Below are 20197 nucleotides of genomic sequence, written 5' to 3'. Positions count from 1 at the left end.
AATCCATGGATGTGGCATTTCAGGATGTGGGTTGGTGGCATTCAAAGGTTGGGCTTGATGAGCTTGGAAGTTTTTTCTAATTTTAGTGATTCTGAGTTGTTGCTAGTCATAATAGCATTGGGAATGGGAACAGAGCCCTGCACTTCTAAAGCTGATTTAACTGGGAGAAATGTTGGGAAGGCATGGAAAAAGCAGCCAGGTGTGGATTAAAGATGCTCAGGGTGACAATGGAGCTCCTTCCCCCTGGGTACCTAACGAGCCCCATTCCCCACTGCTGCCAGCTGGATTTTCCTCAGGTTTTAACCAGGATTCTCCACCCAGGACAGTGAGATTTCCCAGGATTATGAATGAAGTTTGAGATGTCACCTTCAAAGCTCCTTCTGGGGTTTGTGTTCCAAGACGGGGATGCTTTTACAGGAGTGGCTTTGGGAGGTGGGGGCAGAAAGCTGATCTGAGAGGAGCGAGACTCTCAGAAATGAGGCAGCTTTGGCATCCCTGCTCACATTCTTTTCAAGCTCTATTTTTGTTTGCTCTGTCTGCTTTGCAGCCCTAAAGACAGCCCGACTCCCAATTTGGGAAAAACGCTGCGCACAGGCCTCGGAGCATCAGTGGCAAAGCTTTTCAGAGCAGGGAGGATGGGCCAGGAGACCACTTTCCCAGGAGTTTTCTCTCCTGCCTGATCCCTGTCCAGATTAATGTCTCCTCTCTCCCTGTCCTTGTCCTCTCCTTGTCCCACACGCCGGCAAATCTGAAAGTTTTGACTGCAGTAAAAAAAGAGAAAGGAACGTTTTTAAAAAAAAGGAGTTAATTTTATATACTCCAAAGGGAATTGGCTTTGCTGCAGACAGATGGATCCCGTAATTCCCTGCCTCTCAACATGACTATACATGGATTGCTCCGTGCTTCCCAGTTCCTTTGGATCGGGGTGGCTTGGGAGGCCAGAGGGTGCTGGCTGCTCCCAGAACTCCACCTGCAGCAGTGCTGGCATCAGGGGCACAAATCCCTGCCTCTGTGTTCGCCAGGCAGGAATTTCCCAGCTCCAGCCCACCTCAAATCCAGTCGATAAACGGGAATTAATCAAACCACGGGGTGAGAACGGCATAGGGGAGAGAATCAGTGTTTTCCTTTCATTCCTGAAGGGTTCAGGGGCAAAACATCCACCCTGAGGGCATCGTTCGTCCCGGGCGCTGCTGCAGGGAGGACAAAGAGTTGAAAGTCGTTCGTGGAAATGCTTTGGAGCCGGAGAGGCTGGGAAGAGCGGGTTGCTGGGCAATTATCTCCTCGGCGGCGGCCTGCGGTGCTGCAGAGCCCTCCCTGGTGCTGAAGTGTCTGGGAGCTGCCAGAAGGAGCCATCAGCATCTCGGGTGTCTCCAAAGCAGCGCTACTGCTGTGGTGTTTGCGGTGCTGGCAGGTCCCGCTGCTGCGAGTGCCAGAGCGCCAGGGGCTGAGCTGCAGAGCGGGGAGCGCAGGGGATTCGCTGCCAGAATTCCCAGTTTGTGCTGGGACTGGAGCTGTGGATGCCTCTGGAAGCGTTAGAGCCAGGGGTGATGCGGGGAACAACTCATAAGCTCCCAAAACACTTCTGGGAGATATCCAGAAGAGCATCTCTATCTCTCTGCTTCCTCCCCTGACTGTGCCGCCTCTTTCCAGGCTGGAATGATGGGATTTCCATCCCTCCCTTCCCACTGCCAGGCTCCCAGCACACACAGACACCCCCAGAGCGGCAGCAATCGCTCCCTGGCTGCAGCGCGGGGACTTTGGTGGCTGGGGATGTTCCTCAGCTCTTTCCTTTCCCAAGCACGGCTTTGTCCCTGTTCCTGAGGCTTTAACCTGGGAGGGAGTGATGGACAGGCAGGCTCAGATGCCCAGACAGGTAATGAGGGAAGCAAACGGTGCAGTGGATGTTTCCCACCCGACTTTTGTATTTCAGAAATTATTTTAAAGCCGTGGATTTCCTCCCACTCCCTCCGCCCCCCCCCCCCACCCCCTCCCCCCTTGCTCGTCAGCGTGTAACAGCAGAGGGTTTCATCCACATTTGATTTTTTAACTCTGACACCAAACCTGAGTGCTGGATTTATGGCTGCAGCTGTCACTCCTCTGCAAACAGGCAGGGAAATGAAGGTTAACAAGTTTGGGCTCAGGGGAGAGCTTGTAGAACAGCCCTGCAGAAAGCTCTGTGTCATCACAGCCGCCTGGAGAACAGATCTTTTCCAAGGTTCTCCTGCCTCCTGGGGTTATTTATCATCATCTGCAGCGAACACTTTTCTAATTGTATATCCTCATTGGAAACTCTTGAGACCCCAAATGGAATTCTTCTCCCTTGTATGATACAGGGGGGGAAATAGAGGCTGGGGAGCCTGAGGGGGTGGTTGGTTAGTTGTAGGATCAGGCTGGCACTGGCAGGCTTGCTGCAGCCATACGCTCAAATCCCAGGGGTGAGCACTCACCGGGAGGCAGAGGATGCTCCAGAACACTTCTGGTGTGTTCTCCAGATGTCCCAATCCCTGTGCTGAAGGCTGGGATGCTCTGCCTGTCCCCCAGTGTCCCCTGCCACTCCAGCACTGTCCCCTTGTGCTTCCTCGCTGCTCTGTCTGAAGTGTGAGTCCTGGCTGGGTGATTTTAAGGCTGAAATAAGACAAAATCCCTTCTGGCCTTTGTTTAAAGGAGGAATTTGGACTGGAAAGTATCAAATCTGCTTGGGAATAGTGTGCTTGGAGTAGAAGGACTCGTTAGAGGATGTGGCTGTGTCTCCTTGGGGTCACTGCACTCTGTTTTGGGCTCTGTGTGGCTCAAGGGAGTTGTGTCAGCAGGATGTGAAGTTTTGGCTGTGTCCATGGGCTTTTCCATGCCTCAGTCTGTCTGGAGAAGAGGAGACTGAGGGGAGACTCCTCGGGATCTGCAGCTCCTCCCGAGGGGCAGCTCCAATCTCTGCTCTCTGGGACCAGGGAAGGACTGGAGCTGTGCCAGGGAAGGCTCAGGCTGGATTTCAGGGAAAGGTTCTCCCCCAGAGGGTGCTGGGCACTGCCTAGGTTCCCCAGGGAATGGTCCCAGCCCCGAGGCTGCCAGAGCTCCAGGAGTGGTTGGACAGCGCTGCCAGGGATGCCCAGGGTGGGGTTGTTGGGGCGTCCATGCAGGGCGAGGAGCTGGGCTGGATGATCCCTGTGGATCCCTTCCAGTCAGGACATTCTGTGATTCCACAGTTGTGTGAGCGAAGCCAAACTGGGACCCCATTCCCAGCAGCTCGGAGCCAGCAGGTCCCAAATTCCCTCCTCACTCCTCTCTCCCCGCCTTTGCCGCTCTCCCAAGTTTCTGCCAAGCCCAGTTCTGCACCCCGAAGGTGCCGTTCTGCTTTTTTAGCATCTCCATGGAAACCACTTTGGGGTTGCAGAGTGCAGGGGTTGGATTTGAAAAGGAACTCGAGTAATGCTTCAGTGGAGTCAGGTTTTGGGCTGGCAGCCAGGCAGGAACGCGTGTCCAGCCATAAAAGTTGGGAAGGGAAGCAGTGGAAGCACTCACAGGCAGAGATGCACCAATTTCCTGCCATGTGAGCTCAGGATGAGGCTTTTATGGTAACACAGACTTTACCTGGGAAATGGTTCAGAGGGAGACAGACTCAGTTCTGGCTCTTCCACAGAAATCTGGATGAATTCCTTACCTGGGAGGAAACTGCAAAGCTGCTTTTTGAAGTGCCAGCCCACCCCTGCACCTTGTTAACACATCTGTGTCTCGCTGTGACCTCTCTTCAAAGGTTGAAACGCAGACAGATTAATTTGCTTTTGATCTCTGGGCTAATGAAGTGCTGGGCCTCCTCTGCTTCATTTTCTACTTGGTGGATGGAGGCTCAGGAGCAGCTGGGATTGGAGCTGGGCTTGGCTTGAGCTGACAGAGGGAAAGGTTAATTCAGGGTTGGCTACCAGGGGCAGCCACGAACCGAGGATGCTTCCCTGGATCTGCTCAACCACCTGAGGCAAGTCCTGGCTGGGGCCGAGCTCCGGTAAGAGCCATCATTAGGCAGGGAAGGAGGAAATTCCGTGCTGTGCCCAGCTGTGCAGAGGTCACGGCGCTCCAGCAGCACCGCCAGCCCGTGGTCACCAAGGCAATGACAGCTCATCGCCATGGAAACCCCTGCCACCTCCTCCAGCTGGGCTTTTAGCAAATAATTGCTTGAGATGCGCTGTGGATGCCACAAATACAATAATTCGACACCTTTCAGCATGGTCTGTCCGCTTTGGGAGCCCGTGAGGAGGGTTTCCATCAGGGCAGGAGTGTTTGGGAGCTCGTGGCTTTCTCGGGGGCTCTGCGTTTGCGTGGCGTTGGTGGTGTGGCTTTAGGAGTTTGTTAAAGCCACCAGGCAGGAGCTGCAATCTAAATTCTCTTTCACTCCCACTCTCTGCAAGTCAAACCTTGTGTCGCCTGTTCCATCCCTGCCTGGAGGGATCGGTTTGGCTTTTTCCTGGGAGTAGGAGGTGGATCCAGGCCCCGGAGCAGCCGTGGGGTGTGGGCAGAGCAGAGGTTTGGAGCAGCCCTGGTTCTGTGTCTGCTCCTCATGGCTCTTCCTGTGGGAGCTGCTTCACTTCTGCCACTCAGAACCATGGCAGGGCTGGGAAAAACCGGGAGGAAAACTTGTCTGGGGCATGGAAGAGGGAAAGTTGCAAATGAAATAATCCCAGAACAGTTTGGGTTGGAAGGGACCGTGAAAGGGATCTTGTTCCATGGGCAGGGACACCTCCCTCTGTCCCAGGGTGCTCCAAGCCTCGTCCAGCCGGGCCTTGGACACTCCCAGGGATGGGCAATCCAGTGAAATCCTTGTTTGTTGGTTTTTCCAGCTTCTCCCCAGCTGGATGTGGGATGTGGCAGGGGCTTGGCAAAGCCTGGGATTCTCGGGATGATTGGAGCGGTGTTGTTATTGCTGCCGTAATTAGTGGCAGGTAATTAATGTTCTTAACAGCCCCCTTTGCCCAGCTCACCATGAACTAATGACCCCCAGAACCAAACCCATCCACTCCTGCTTGGGGAGAGTCTCAGGTGTTCACCAACTTCATTAATAGTGAGCTGCGATGATTTTAATTAGCGCTGCTGTTATTAGGGCTAATACAGCTGAATGTCATTGTTTTAGCAGTGATTTTATGCCATTATATCAAATTAGAACCACTGATTTTTTTTTCCCTGTATCGTTTTGTTCTCAGAACAATAAAACCACACTGAAATCCAGGCCATGCTCGGGGGTGAGGTATCGTTCCTGCAAAAGGAATGAGAAAAATTCGATGGAAAATCACGTCCTCAGTTTGAAGTCCTATTTTCCAGACTTTTGTATTCTTCTCCCAATGCTAGGAACAAGTGTGACGGGAGAAGCACAGCGCCGGGCCAGCGCAGTGATCTCTGTGAATATTGGTGGTGGTTTCGTAGAAGTTAATTGGAGGTTTTCCTGTCAAGAAGGTGAACATGTGAGAGCACTGGGCCATCTCCAGACTCTGAAATCGAGGGATTGTGCCAGGTGAAACAGCTGGATAGGATCATAGGATACAAACAGGCAATGAGGGGCAGGAGTCGCTGAGCTCTCCTGCTGCTCTGTGCTCCCACTTGGTTATTCCAAGCTTTCCCTCAGTGCAGGGTCCAGGTGATCCAACTGGGCTGAAAGGCAGCTCTGCCTTGGAATTCCTTCCTGACCTCTGGAGCCCTTCCCCGCCTCAGCAGAACGAGCTGCTCCTGTCCTGGGGAGCAGGAGGGATGTCGGTGGCGGTTGTTGTTATTTTTGAATTCCTCAGACACAAAGGGCCTGGAGCTACTCCTGAGGGCCATGGAGAGCTCTGCTCCCTGGTGGAGCTGTGCCAGGGATGTTTCGGTTGGATTTTAGGGAAAGGTTCTTCCCCCACAGGGTGTCAGGCACTGGAACAGCTTCCCAGGGAATGGGCATGGCCCCAGAGCTCCAGGACAATGCTCCCAGGGATGCACGGGGTGGGATTTTTGTGGTGGCTGTGCAGGGCAGGAGCTGGACTCTGCTCCTTGTGTGTCCCTCCCAGCTCAGGGCATTCCATGATTCCATAATTCCTGAGCTAAACTGGAGCAGGAGCCCCCAGGAGCGGCTCATCCCCGGTGCCAGCTGCACGTGCCAGAGGCTGCTGGCAAACACAGCCTCTGCTTTTGTACCTTTTTGTCTTCTTGCTTTTCCTTCCTGCTCCTCGTGGGTGGGCTTTAATTGCTGCTCTAGCCCGGTGCTCGTGGCTAAAAGGAGGGATCAATAATTCATTCGGAAGAACAGCGTGGAACTCCAAGGTTCCCATCTGCCTGCTGTGGCTGCGGGCTGGAGCACCCTGGGCTGTCACAGCTTTGTGCTTTCCGGGACAAAAAGAAGCTTGGAATGATTGCTGGGGTCGCTTTGGGTTCGCTAGAGGGGAGGAAAAGTGGATTTCGCCTGGATTTGTTCTCCTGGCTGCATGTTTGATCTGAGCACGGAGGAGCTGCTGCCTGGGTTACAGCTGTGGATTTGCAGATGAGCATTTCCGTGCCGTTAAACCTTGGAATCTTAAACTCTTTGGGAAGCTGCATCAAATTGGGGCTGTACCAAGTGCAGTCCAGTCTTGGGAGATAAAAGGGCAGGAGGTTCCTCCAGCTGTGCTCTCCCCATTGGATATCCCTGAGCTTCATCAGCCCATGGAAAACGTGAGTGACCCACCCTAGGAATGACTTGGATCCTTGGATCCCAAGGGATCTTTTCAGTCCAGTGTCACAAAAATCACAATAAACAGAGCTCAGCTCGGCTGGTCTATCCTCAGGCTGTAAGGCAGAATCAAGTGTTCCCTTGGCAGGGTGGCCAGAGGTTTCATGGCATTGAGAAGCTGAATGTTCCTGGTTAATTGGGATTAACTGGAATTGGGATTGTTCAGCCTGCAAAAGAGAAGGGTTTGGGGTGACCAAGTTGTGGCCTTTCAGTGCCTGAAGGGAATCTGCAAGGAAGATGGGGAGAGACTGTTTGTAAGAGCCTAGGGTGGCAGGACAGGGGGAATGGCTTCAAACTGCCAGAGGGCAGGGATAGACGGGATATGGGGAAGGAATTCCTGGCTGGGAGGGTGGGCAGGCCCTGGCACAGGGTGCCCAGAGAAGCTGTGGCTGCCCCTGGATCCCTGGCAGTGCCCAAGGCCAGGTTGGATGGGGCTTGGAGCAACCTGGGATAGTGGAAGGTGTCGGGGGTGGGACTGGGTGATCTTTAAGGCCCCTTCAAGCCAAACTGGTCTGGGATTCTCTTTTCCAAAGGGAAACCTGTAGAGAGCTCCCTGTTCCCAAATGACACACACCCCCACATTTTCTCCCTGGTGTCCTCCAACATTTTTCGTTTCCTCCTCCTATTCCAAGACCCTTGAACCTCTTCCAGTCTCTCCCAGTTTTCTCCCATGTCTTCATGTCCCACTTGGGCACTCAGAGGTCGGGTCCAGCCACTGGCTCCCGTTTTCCTCAGGAATTGGCCTCTCCTTGAACCCATTTCCCTCTCCAGCCACTCCAGCTCCTCTCCTTGGCCTGCACAGATGACTAAGCCGAGCTCTTTCTCAGATACAGACCAAGCCCATCCCCGTCTTTCCTCCCAGCAGCAGCCCCTGCCATGTTTTCCCGATGCGCTTCATCTCTGCCGAGCCTGCAGATCCCAAAAGTGCCTTTTTCCAAGGGACTCTCCATAAAGCTCTATTAGCAGGGGATGAGTAATGGCTTGACAAACCCGATTTAAGTGGCCCCTTCTGAATCATCTTGGCAGTAATAGAGGGGGAGCGTGTCCATTTTTTGATTAAATATTTCCAGTGCCATTAACTCGGCCGAAGTAAACAACTTCGATTGGGTTTGTCTGCTGATGACAACCCGGAGGCCTTTGATCCCGGTGTTTCAGAGAGCCAGGAGCTGCATAAAGATCATGGAATCGTTGCTAAAGTAGCATCAAAGAGTTGGGAAATGGTTCTTTGCTCTCTCTGTGTGCATGTCCTGCCACCATCAGTGGACGTGGTGCCACCTGTGATGGGCATCCGGAACCCCCGGGCAGCTGTGGAGGATTTTTCCAAGGAAAATCCATTATTAACCCTCATTTCTTGTGCAGGTTCCTTCAGGCAGGGTCTCTGTGTTCCTTTTTGCCTGCGAGGGGCTGTAGAATATCCCGTGGGTTTTGTGTGTATCCCAAGCTTAAATATTCCATCTCTTCATATCCCAGCACTCAGCTCACACCGGAAAGGAAAAGGTAGAGCCTCGTTCTTCTTTCTAATTAATACAATACGAGATATCTTCAGCCTAAATATAAAAGTATGCTTGTTAATACATAAAAAAAGGACGGTAAATCAGTAGGAATGCAGCAGTATTTTTTAAAAATTAATCCTTTGTGGTTAACCAGCCAAACAAAGCTGATTTCAGGCTGATGATTTTGGGGCCGTTAATTATTGACTTCAGTGCAGAGCGTGGTCAGCAACAGCTTTGCAGTGGGCAGGAGCTGTGTGGAGAGAATTCCTTGTGTGAATGTAGTTTTTTTTATGGCGAGGGAGAAGCCAAATCTCCTGGATGAGAGTCAGCCCAGGCCATGCTCCGAGATGTCCCGCCCGGCAGGTCCGCTGGTGCTGTGAAGGGCTCCTCAACATATGGATGGGAATGATTCAGGCTGGATGAATTCCCTGGATTTTGGCCAGAGGCTTTTAAAGGAGCCAAGGCCGTGCAGGGTGGGATGGCAGCGGAGAGAAACCTGCTGCTGTTTCCAGGGAAAAGGCTCCAGGAACGGGGCCGGCTCTGGAATGCTGGGAAAGGTGCCGGAGCATCTCCTGAGGCCTCTGCTGAGGGCGATCCCTGCGCCCAACCCAGGAGACGTTCCCTGGCCTCCGTGCAGCTGTATTCCCATTTTCCCTCTTTTCCTGACAGGTGGGACCAGTGTGCAGATTCCAGTTCTCCCATCTGCTCCTGGGGCGTTGCTGGAGCCATTCCCTGCTTGTTGGAGAGCTGGCCCTTCCTGCTGTGACTTCTTACTTAATAACTGAACCCGAGCACTTCTGGCCTGCTTCGGGGCATTGTTTTGGAGGTTTGGGTGGGTTGTTTTCATTCTTTCGGAGCCATCTGTCGCTCCAAGTGCTCCTCTGTCCGGATGTAATCCGCTGATTGGCCTGCTTTCCAAACAGTTCTGCTGATAACATTTCAGATTGCCCAGGTCCCGTCCTCCAGAGGCTGCAGGAGGCAGCAGTTGATCTAATCCTGCTTGGCATTTATGTCACTGGAAATGAAATTGCATTTTGCTGAATGAAACTGAGAAATGGGAAAGTAATACTGCAAATATGTCCTGCCACGTGGGACCTTGCGCCCGGGAAGCTTCCGAAGGAAGCTACGGAGGAGTTGATTATCCCAGAGAACAAACTCTGCTCTGTGGCTCTTCTTGCAGGAGAGGGAAATGTGGCATCCAGGGATTCTTCTGAAGAAAACACTCGCAGCCAGGAGACAGAGAATCCTGGAATGGGTTGGGTTGGAAGGGACCTTAAAGCTCATCCAGAACTGTCCCCAGGGACAACTTTCCCTATCCCAGGGTGCTCCAAGCCCCATCCAGCCTGGCCTTGGACACTTCCAGGGATCCAGGGGCAGCCACCGCTTCTCTGGGAATCTGTGCCACCCTTCCCGCCCACAATCCCTTCCCAATATCCAAACCTGAAGGACTGGCACAAAAATCTCAGGGAATTCCTGGCTTTGGAATCTGGTCGCTGCTGGAGACCCTGAACTCTGCTGCCTCTGGGTTTTCATGCTTCCTCCATCCCCCCAATGTCCTGTTGGCAGCTCCAGGAAGGAGCAGAGTTTTGCATCTGGGTATGGAATTATGAACCGTGGAGCAGAGAGTTAAAAGGAATTCTACAGAGCATTAGGAGATCAAGTAGGTCAATGGAAAGGAGGAAAAATTACCATCAGTTATCTTCAATTAAAGTGTTATCGCTCCACATGAAGGATCCCATTTAGAGGGAGGCATAAAACCTGAGAGCGGAGGTGACTGAGAGAATAAATTCCCCATTTTTAATTCCAGACCCGGAGAGGGAACATCCATCAGCAGGCACGAGGAGGAGATCTCTTTTTCCTTCTGTTTCCAGCCTGCTTTGAAGCAGAGCCCACTTGGAAATCTCACAGTGAAACTTTTTTTTTTTTGGTGGAAAGCACGAGCTCCTTGAAGCCACAACTTTTAGGAGAGACACTAAGAACAGAGGAACCCTTCTTGAGCAGGACTTGTGCTTCTGAGAGGTTGTGGTTGGTGTCTGGCCTGTTAAATTCAGGGCAGTGGCACCCTAAAATAGCAAATATCTCAGTTTCCCAGGGCTGGGATATCCGGGTTCAGTCCCTGATCCCTTTCCAAGGCCAGAGAGCAGAAATAAACTTTGAACTGTGCTCACAAGCCTGGGAAAACACCACCCAAACCCTTTTTTTTAGAAGTTATGTCCCATAAAGGAAGGCAATTCCTGTGGTCTGGGTTGACTAAACCAGTTTGAAGTTGATTTTAAGATGTGAAGAGTCTGATCTTGTAGTAAATAAACCTCATCCAAATGGTTTATATGGGAGATGTTTTCAAATGCAGGAGTTGGAAAGCCCACTTGCATTATTCCTGGTTTGGCTCCTTTGTGAAGGCAGGGAATGCAGAGGAGGAAGCAGCCAGGTCTTCAATTGCTCGGGGGTTTCTGCTCGTTTGCTTCGCTGGGTTGTTTACTTACCTCAGAAATACCAGAATTGCTCGGTTTGATCTTTGACAAGCGAAGAAGGAGAGGAAAATAAAGGTCAGAACGGAGCCTTCATCTTTGCTGGGGTGTCACTTGCAGCCCCTGACAGCTCTGCTTCCGCTGCCAGCTCCTGACTCCTGAAACTCCCTGGAAAGGGACCTTTTCCCAGCCTGCTTCAGAGGCATGGGAATGACACAGCTGTAAATGAAACCGAGCAGATTGCAGAGTGGAGGGCAGCCTGTCCCTTCTGTGTGCAGCACTGAGTCCCCGCTTGGGAGATGTCACAGCTTCCCTCCTTCCCTGTTCCTCATGCAGGGAATGCTCAGATTTTTCCCTGTGAGATGTGGCACAGAGTGCCCAGAGAAGCTGTGGCTGCTCCATCCCTGGGAGTATCCAAGGACAGCTTGGATGGGGCTTGGAGCACCCTGGGATAGTGGAAGGTGTCCCAAGGTGGGACTGCATGGTCTTTAAGATCCCTGGATTCCTTCTCTCCTCTCCCTGTCTCTCTCTGCATTCCCTATGGATTTTAATTCGTGGCATAGAGCTGCAGACAGGTGAAGTCTGCTGCAATGGAACACCTGGTAATTGGAGAGTTATAATTGCCCAAAAATGAGGCGAGGGGAGGAAACACGGAGTGCCCGGGAGCCAAGCGGGGATTGACAGATCATTACCGTGCCTGGTCAGAGCCTCTGAGGGCTAAACTGCAAAATACAAAGCAGAAAAGCCAACATAAACAAGTGCTCCAAGTCCCTTTGTCAGCTTTAGGCTCGGGACTAGAGAAAAAACAACCCAAGTGCAAAGGATGTTTATGAGACTCAATGTTCTGGAGTTGTTTACTGCTCCTCGGGGCTCTGCCACTCTCAGCTCTGGGGCTTGGGGAAAGTTGAGCTGCTTTGGAGGGGGATTTCTGAGGAAAAACACATCTTTTACTCTGGAAACTTCACTGGTCACGCAGCAGGAGGGAGGTGGTGTGGAAGAGCCATTTTTTCCAGTGTGAGGGATGCAGGTGTGATTATTTCTAGCAGGCCTCAGAGCAAAAAGGTGCCCAGTTGTCCTGCTGGCATTGAGCCTAAATTATGTAAAATAGCAGCTGGTGGGTGCAGTAACCACAGGAGAGGAAGGAGAAGATGGGAGAGAGGAAAAAGAGGCACAAAGAGATCCCAGTCCTTGGAGAGCTGCGGTAATTCAGGTGCACAAAGAGAATCTGAGGCTGCAAATTCCACTCCTTCACTCTCTGCTTGGAGGAGCCATCGATAATTTGAGCACCGTGGGTTTCTCTTTTATTGGATTCCGTGGTTCCAGGAAGGCTCTGGGCTCTGTGCTGCGCCTTGCTAAAACCAGAAGTGGCAGATTCCCAGAAAGGGTCTGGGCTTCCGAGGTTTTCAGGCTTAAACTATTTCGGAAAGGATTTTTTGGTCTGTTTTATCTTGAACTCGGAATGAACTGTTGGAGGTTTGTCCCTAATAAAAGCATGGTTTGGAATCGTTTGGAACCTCTGGAATGGGCAGAGGGGAGATGTGTTTTGTCTGCAGTCAAGGCTTGCTCTTACTTTAAACTCAAGGATGCTGAAATCCCACAAATTGATCCCACACAGTTCCTGCCCTTCCCTGGAATAGTGGGAAACTTAATCCTGCAGCCCAAGGATGATTTGAATCTCAAATTATAAAGTTTACATTCAGATCTGAACTTTTTTTGAGCCTTCCCTGGGACCTGCCAGTGGGACTTGGGGTTAAACCACTCTGCGCTCGTTTTTGGTGACAGTTCCCAGCATGGTCATTCCTGTTCCAGCCTCCACATCCAGAGTGGGGGATCCTCATGCCAGCATTGCCATAATTCTCCCATCATCCAGGCATTCCTGAGCATTTTGGATCCTCCTGCAATGCTAGGTCACCTTCTGGAATCCTGGACTGACGTAAAGGCCAGTAACAGCAGCAGCAAAAAGAGATCCCCAGAGCTGCTGGGGGGTCATGCTCTCCCTCTCCGTGTTTGGAAAAGGAATTTTTCCCTGATGCAGCTTGGAGCCCAATGGTGGGCAGGTATTTTCCCTGTCAGAGTCGTTAAGGCTTAGAAAAAAATTGGCAAAAAGCAAAAACCACCACTTTGGACCAACTCTCGTAGAAGGGCCTCATTTTGCTGCCAAGCTTTGTTACCCATCCCAATCTGAGCTGCATTTTGTGACACAACCACTTCCCGAGCCAAAAGCCTGGAGTTTCCAGTGCTGAGAAGGTCAAAAGGAGAGATTGCAGCAATTTGAAAGTGTTGTTGCAATTTCATTTTCTTCCAGCCAGAAAGTTGGACGAAAATAATCCTTGCCATGAAAAGCTTTGTTTTCAGCAAATCAATGCTTTGCTTCACCCGGAGAAAAAGACTCCTGGAAGAATTCCTGCTCTGGGATTGGCTTTAATTCGGACAAAAAACCAACAGTGGCTCCTAGTGGCTGACTCCAGGGGAATGGCCAAATCCATCTTGAGTGTCCCTTCCTTGACCCTTTGCTCGTCGGGGAGCAAGAAAGCGGGAAATTTGTGCTTGGAGCAATAAACCATTTCAGAAGGAATAAAAATATCCCCATTTGCCGGGCTCCCGTTGGTGTCAGGAGAAGGGAATTACCCTGGAAGGCCGGAGCATTGGATCTTTGGCTCATCTGCTCCTCAGCTTCCACTCCAATAATCCCCAAGCTCCCAGCACAGCTTGGCCGCCGTTCAGGGCTATCCATCCTTGTCCGGGTCCTGCCTGGTGTCCCGGCAGGATCCCGCTCCAACATCCCTGCTCACAGCTGGCCCTGTCATCACTTTGGTGCTGCCTTGCTCCAGACATGATCCCAAAAGGATAATGAAGATCCCTGAGGTGTGATTTTGCAGTGTCAGCCATCCATCAACCTTTCCCAGGCGTCCTCCCGTGCTCCAATCTGCTGGATCAGCTCCTGGTCACAGCTGCTGACGTTCCAGGCCACCTCCTTGTCCTCTCCTGTCCCTGTCCCTCCTGGCTTCTCTCCCCTCCCCTCACAGATCACTGCGGATTTTCTCCTGAACTTCCATAGGAAGCAGAAGTCACGGTGCTGGAGACAGAGCAAGAAGGGCACGCACTGTCAAAGGGAATTGGGAAATAAATTCCGGATTGGCTCGGTGCTCCACAGGCCACGGGAAAATCTTGGGTTTGCCCTAGAAAACTTGGGATTTTGGAGGATAACAATGTACAGATTCCTTTTATTTGCCTGAGGTGTTTTGGGGGTCGTTCAGCTTTTCAGACTCAACACTGAATTTTTTGGTGATGACTCTGAGATTGTCTTATCGTGCTGGTCTCGATGACCTTCGAGGTCTTTTCCAGCCTTAGTGATTCTGTGTTTCTCTATCCACATCACTCCAGGATTAGAGATTTTGAAGTGATCACCAGGAAGCCCAATTTTCACGATAAAATTGTGGCTCTTGGCAGCAGCAAGGGGAGCTTGGAGAACCCCACACTACTTTTGCCTTTTGTGGGTGAGGCTGCTTCTCTGTGGCAGAGGACAAGGTTCTGGGAACAGCAGTGGGCAGCTTTTCCATGTTTCCCAGCAAAAAAAAAGTGCTGGGAAACAGCAGGGAAAACAGAACAAACCCACCAAGGTGCAGATTCCTGTCAAGAATGATGGTGGCTTCTTCTCCCAGACAGTCAGCAACGAGATGAGAGGGAATGGCTTCAAGGTGTGTCAGGGGAGGTCAGGTTGGACAGCAGGAGGAATTTCTCCATGGAAAGGGCGGTCAGGCCTTGGAACTGCCCAGGGAGGTTTGGATTCTCCATCCCTGGAGGTGTCCAAAGAATGTCTGGACGTGGCACTTGGTGCTCTGGGCTGGGGACAAGGTGGGGATCGGGCACAGCTTGGACTCGATGGTCCTGGAGGTCTTTCCCAACCTCAGCGATCCTGGGATTCTGTGTAATTCCTGATGATTGCCTTTAATTTCCCAGCCTCAGCCCTCCTCAGCCTGCCACCAACACCCTGTTCCAGGAGCTCTCAGTCTGTGCCTGCAGGGACACGAGACTTTAATGAGTTATTTTGCTCCTTGTCAAGAATTCCCTCGTCCAACCCCGCCCGGGGGGACCCTGAACGTGCCAGGTCCTGACAGAGAGCTCGGGGACGCTGCCAGCACAGTGTCCTGTCACCACTGTGGCCTGGAGCGGGACAGCCTGGGAGCCTGCAGGGCTATTTTAGGATCAGTCTCTGTGGAGAGCTGGTTAAATTCCATCCCAGAGCAGCCCTGAGCCTCAGCTGGGTTGTTTTTTTTTTTTTGCCTCTCTTTTATTTTGGCATCATGAGGGAAAGGAATAGGATGGATGAGCTCTGACTGATGTGAGGGAATCGGGCCCTGCCGCTCAGGTGCTGGCTGGAGACTAAAGAGCCCAACATTTGCCAGTCCTTCTGCTGGTATCCCGTGGCAATTGGAGCGTATGGATTAGAACCAGGAGCTCTGAGTGCTCTTCCCCCTGGATAAATGGGTGAGCAGCAGACAGACGATTGCAGGGAGTCATTTAGCAGTGAGTGATGGCTCATTAGCAGCCCACGGGCTGGAGGGGATGTGTGGGCTCCTCCTGAATCCCGGTTAACTCCTTCATCCTCTCCTTCCTCTGCCGGGGGATGGATTTGCCGTGTGGAGTTCAACGTGATGGTGCCACAGTGTTAGAGCAGTTTCTCCTTAGAGCCTCAAATAGTGCGACAACATCCCCAAAAAGGGTCAATTTTTACCCCCCTAACGAGGGATGGGGAATAAAGGAAATGATTATCAATCCAGGAGATGAGTCAGACATGAAAAACTCACCTTTTCCCAGACAATGTTATTACACTGAGGAAAAGGAAATGAAAAAGACTCGTTTTGTCTGGCAAAGGAGCAGGCCTGGAACGAGCAATGCTCATTGCAGAGCCTGGTGCCATTGGAAGGAGCAGCTCCAGCGAGTGAGCAGATCAATGCCACCTTTTCCCATCTGTCCGTGCCCCGTTTGGGAGCCTGGGCACTGGGCAGGCTTTGCTGCACCTCCCAAGAAAGGAATGGAACGTCTCTGGCTCCGTCTGGAAACAAGGTTGGAGCCCAAGGGAATGTGGTGCTGGGATAGAGGAGGGGCATGGAAAAATCGTGGATTTGAGCTGTATTAAGTCTTGTACACTCAGAGAAACCAACACTGATCCTGGCTGGAATCCTGACACTCAGGGCAGTGCTGCTGTCACTTAAAATCTGCTGGTTTTAGGAAAACCCATTTTGGGGTTTTGGGGACAATTTCCAAAGGGACATAAATACCTCGAGAGACACAAAAATATTGATCCCACTGACTTGAAGTGATATTTTTTTTCCAAATTCTCTTTGGAAGAAAATGGCTTTATTTTAATGAATAGAGCTGTGCTGATATTGCTGTATCCAAACCAGTATTCCTGGTTTGGCTGTAGCAGCAGCCATAAAGTTCTGCTGGAGTTAGTGCAGTGCAAGCAGACCGATCCACGGGAATCCAGGCACATAAGTCATTCCAGCCATGCCCTGGCTAATTCCATCTTGGAACAATGAACAAGCCCTCTCCTTTGCATAGCTTGAATTATTTTGGATTGGGCACAGTTGTTCTCCAGCTGCTCCAGAACTGGGCTGGGATCCTGTGATTCCAGTAAAACTCACAGGGACTCTCCACGAGGTTTATCTGCTGTTCCCTCAGACATTTATCTTTCTCCATGGCTTTCCAGAAGGAGCACAAATCCCAGCGGGAGGAACATTCCCGCCTTTCCCATTTTCTCTGACCACGTTGCCTTTCTGCCCATAGCCAGACGAGCTGACCAACGCCTTGGAGATCAGCAACATTGTCTTCACCAGCATGTTTGCCCTGGAGATGCTCCTGAAACTCCTGGCCTTTGGAATCTTTGGCTACATCAAGAACCCCTACAACATCTTCGACGGGATCATCGTGGTCATCAGGTCACTGTCGGTCCTTTCCCCAGCGTGGCTTTGCCGCTGAGGGCTCAGACGGGTTGGGGAGCAGGATAGGGATCAGAGGTGACGTTCCACGTGTTCATCCAGGGTTGGGATGTGCTGTGGTTGTGCTGGCCTTTGGGAATCCTGTCCTCGGGAGGGCCATCCAAAGTAAATGGACCTGGAGAGCAAAGTCTATTTATGCCACACATCTGGCACCGGGGTGGATTTTCCACTGAAGTGCAGCGTGGCTGGTCCTGGGAAAGGAGTTTTGTGAGAGTCCATATCCCAGCAGCCAAATTATCCCAGCTCTGCTGGAATTGGCCGAGCAGGAGGGGAAGGGAGGGCCGTGTTCCGCTGTGCTCTCCAGGGGACACTGTCCCAGCCTAAACTGGGGGTGCCACAGCACGGGAGCCACACCCCTGTGCTGGGATCCTTTCTGACCAGCCCTCAATCAGTCATTTGGGACAAAGAATTCCAGGGACACAGAGGTGTAAACCTGGAGAGTGCCCTCGGCACATCCCTTTTGATTCAGACAAGGGAGGAGCACTCAAGGTTCAGAACAAAGGTCGTGGTGTGGCCTGATCGAGCCAAACCCCCCAAAACATCCCTCGGGATGTTCTAAAGGGAGATAAACACCTCAAGAAACACGAAACTATTGATCCCACTGACTTTAAGTGGTATTTGTTTCCCTAATTCTCTGAAGAGATGTTGGAAGAAACACACTTTGTTTTAATGAGCAGAGCTGTGCTGATATTCCTAAATCACAGGAATGGATATTCCTGGGGCAAAACTGTGATCCACCTTATTGTAGTGGTGCAGCCTAGCAGGAGACATGAAGAACTCCCCAAAAAAAGGGAATTAAGGAGGGAATTAAAGCAAAACCAGCTGTAGAGGAGATAAGCTGTATCACGAGGGGCGCAACCGCACAGCTGGGGAGCGAAGGTGCTTTTCCAGAAGCAGGAGAGGAGCAGGCAAAGGGGCGATTCCTGGAGGGAAGCAGCTGCCTGGAGCAGAGCTGGTCCTAGCGGGTTGTCGCCGTGTCCCCGCAGTGTCTGGGAGATCATCGGGCAGTCGGACGGGGGCCTGTCCGTGCTCCGGACGTTCCGGCTGCTCCGCGTGCTGAAGCTGGTGCGCTTCATGCCCGCCCTGCGCCGCCAGCTCGTGGTGCTCATGAAGACCATGGACAACGTGGCCACCTTCTGCATGCTGCTCATGCTCTTCATCTTCATCTTCAGGTACTCCTTCAGCCGGCAGCTCTTCCTCGAGGCGTTGTTCCGCTGAAGGGACGCGTGGGTGGGGACAGGGACACGCCGCCTGTGGGGGGAAAGTGCTCACAACGGGGTATTCACCCCTTTCCAGCCTGTTTTTCATGGAATACCATCATTCCAGAGTCAATGAAGGACACAAATGCGCAGTAATTGCCCCTCAGAGGATCCTGAGCTGTGCCTGTCACTGACTGGACCCTACCAGTGTTAGATTTGGGATGGAAGTTGTGCAGACCCCAAGATTTCTGTCTGTTTGACTCCCTAATGGCCCTCAGGATCCTTTGTTTGGAAACCAGGGAGCTGGCAACGTGGTTTGTCATTTCTCCAGACAAAGGAAATCCTGGATTTGCCTTCAGTGCAGACAACTGGAATGAAATGTGAGGCAGGAGAACCAAACTGCAGGGTCAGAAAAACACTGGGAGTGGAAAAGTATCCATAAAACCCCTGCAATCCTCCCAGCAGCCACGTTTCACCCACGTGTTTCTCCCATCTCCCTCTTTCCCCACTCCAGCATCCTTGGCATGCACCTTTTTGGATGCAAGTTCAGCCTGAAAACCGACACGGGAGACACAGTTCCAGACAGGAAGAATTTTGATTCCTTACTCTGGGCCATCGTGACCGTGTTCCAGGTAAGCTCTGGGTCCTCGGGGACATTTTAAGGGAGAGCATGAGGAGTTTTTATTGCACAAAAGTCTTCCAGGAGGTGTCAAACTTGGAGTGAAGCAGCACTGTAGAGTTAGTAGGGCAGAGATGGAGAAGAAATCTACTCAAAATCAGCGCTGTCCATATCTCTTATCAGTAAAAGGAAAGTCTGAGGAGGGAATTCATCCTTGTTTTCCTCTCTGCTGCCCATCCTGCTCCTGCTCTGCAGATCTGTCTCCTTCACTGTCCCAAAATGCCCTTTGCAAACCATTCTGTGTAACTGGGAGTGACAAATCCCCTCACAAATCAGAGCTGGAGGTACTGGGAAAGCCTTGATATAAAAAATTGTGTTTTCTCTGCATCCAGCTTCTGCTTTGTGCCTGAAATTCCTGGCGGGTCCCACAGCAGAGGAATCAGCTGCCATTTTGAGGGTCTTTTAAACATAAAGATTAGACTTTTGTGTTTCAAAGCTCAGGCTTTAGAATCTGAGTGCAACAAGTGGAAATAAAGTTTGTAAAGGCAGAGTAGGTGCTCAGCCCAGTGTCACTCAGAAATCCAGAGCCTTCACTGTGGAGAGAAATTCTTACAGAGGAACAAGGACAAATCAGCCCCAGCCTCAGAGGTTCCCGTTTTTCCCTTCCCAACACACAGATTGCTGCATTTCTCCTACCAATCCCTTGGGAAATGCAGCTGGCACGGAGCACGAGGGCTCAGTCCTGTGTCCCAGGAAGGTTATTGAGCAGCATGACTCAGTGCAGCACTGCTGTCCCCAAAGCCACCTTGGTTCAGGGGGTTTGAGGCCATTTTCATTGCAAGAATTAATGTGGAACATGAGCCTGTCATCCATTTTTCTAAGGCCTCCAGGATTTTTGAGCTCCAGGGAAGCTGGAGAGTGGAAATCCCTGAGGGAGATTCCTCAGAGCAAGGCTTGGCAGTGATGGGTGTTTTTTGCCCAGTGTTTTTACCTAAAGGAAAGCACTTTGCTTCCCTGAGTTTCTGGAGCCACCCAATGTCATTTAATATCCTGTCCCTTACCCTTCCTTTCAGCTCCAGTTGTCTGCTAAAGAGCAGCCTGAAAGGAGACAAGATCTGTGGCCTCAGGTCTGTTATCTGCTGATGGTTATCAGAGGAGGCAATACCTCCACGAAATGATGGGATTAGGACAGTGCATCCTTCACGTTTGGCTATCTGGGATTTGAACCAGTCCTCTCTGGGCAGGGGAGTGCCAGACCTTCCCGCAGGGAGGGGAGGCTTGGCCAGGAGAGGTGCAAAGATCTAAATTAGGGGCATTTCTACAATGTGACCTGAAATCACATGCAAAGACCTAAATAAAGGCAATTTCTGCTGGCTCATCTCCTGAGCCCTTCGAGTGGTTTCGCTGGAAAGGTCAGAAGGAGAGGGAAAGTGGCAGGATTTGCTGTGCACAGAGGAGTGGAGTCACTGAGGCTCTTCCCCTTCCCTTTCCCCGCAGATCCTCACACAGGAGGACTGGAACGTGGTGCTGTACAACGGGATGGCCTCCACCTCCTCGTGGGCCGCCCTCTACTTCGTGGCCCTGATGACCTTTGGCAATTACGTGCTCTTCAACCTGCTGGTGGCCATCCTGGTGGAAGGATTCCAGGCAGAGGTGAGAGATCCAAGCAGAGGGAGGGGCAGAGAACTGACACACACA

The 20197-nt window shown here is 51.7% G+C and overlaps 1 protein-coding gene across 2 annotated transcripts in view; it reads left to right on the top strand.

Annotated features, from left to right (window-relative positions):
- The window catches only part of CACNA1H (calcium voltage-gated channel subunit alpha1 H), a 160784-nt gene that overhangs the window by 97414 nt on the left and 43173 nt on the right, over positions 1-20197 (top strand). For both annotated transcript variants that reach the window (XM_032125987.1, XM_032125986.1), the window contains exons 11-14: positions 16470-16621; positions 17668-17853; positions 18395-18512; positions 19997-20152. In XM_032125987.1, the coding sequence (XP_031981878.1) occupies positions 16470-16621; positions 17668-17853; positions 18395-18512; positions 19997-20152 (612 nt within the window). The remainder of the gene's footprint in view (positions 1-16469; positions 16622-17667; positions 17854-18394; positions 18513-19996; positions 20153-20197) is intronic.

The sequence above is a fragment of the Corvus moneduloides genome, chromosome 16 (genome assembly GCF_009650955.1).
Source record: "Corvus moneduloides isolate bCorMon1 chromosome 16, bCorMon1.pri, whole genome shotgun sequence".
Taxonomy (NCBI): domain Eukaryota; kingdom Metazoa; phylum Chordata; class Aves; order Passeriformes; family Corvidae; genus Corvus; species Corvus moneduloides.
The sequence above is the reverse complement of the archived record's forward strand: the minus strand, read 5'-3'. Positions and strand labels throughout refer to the sequence as shown.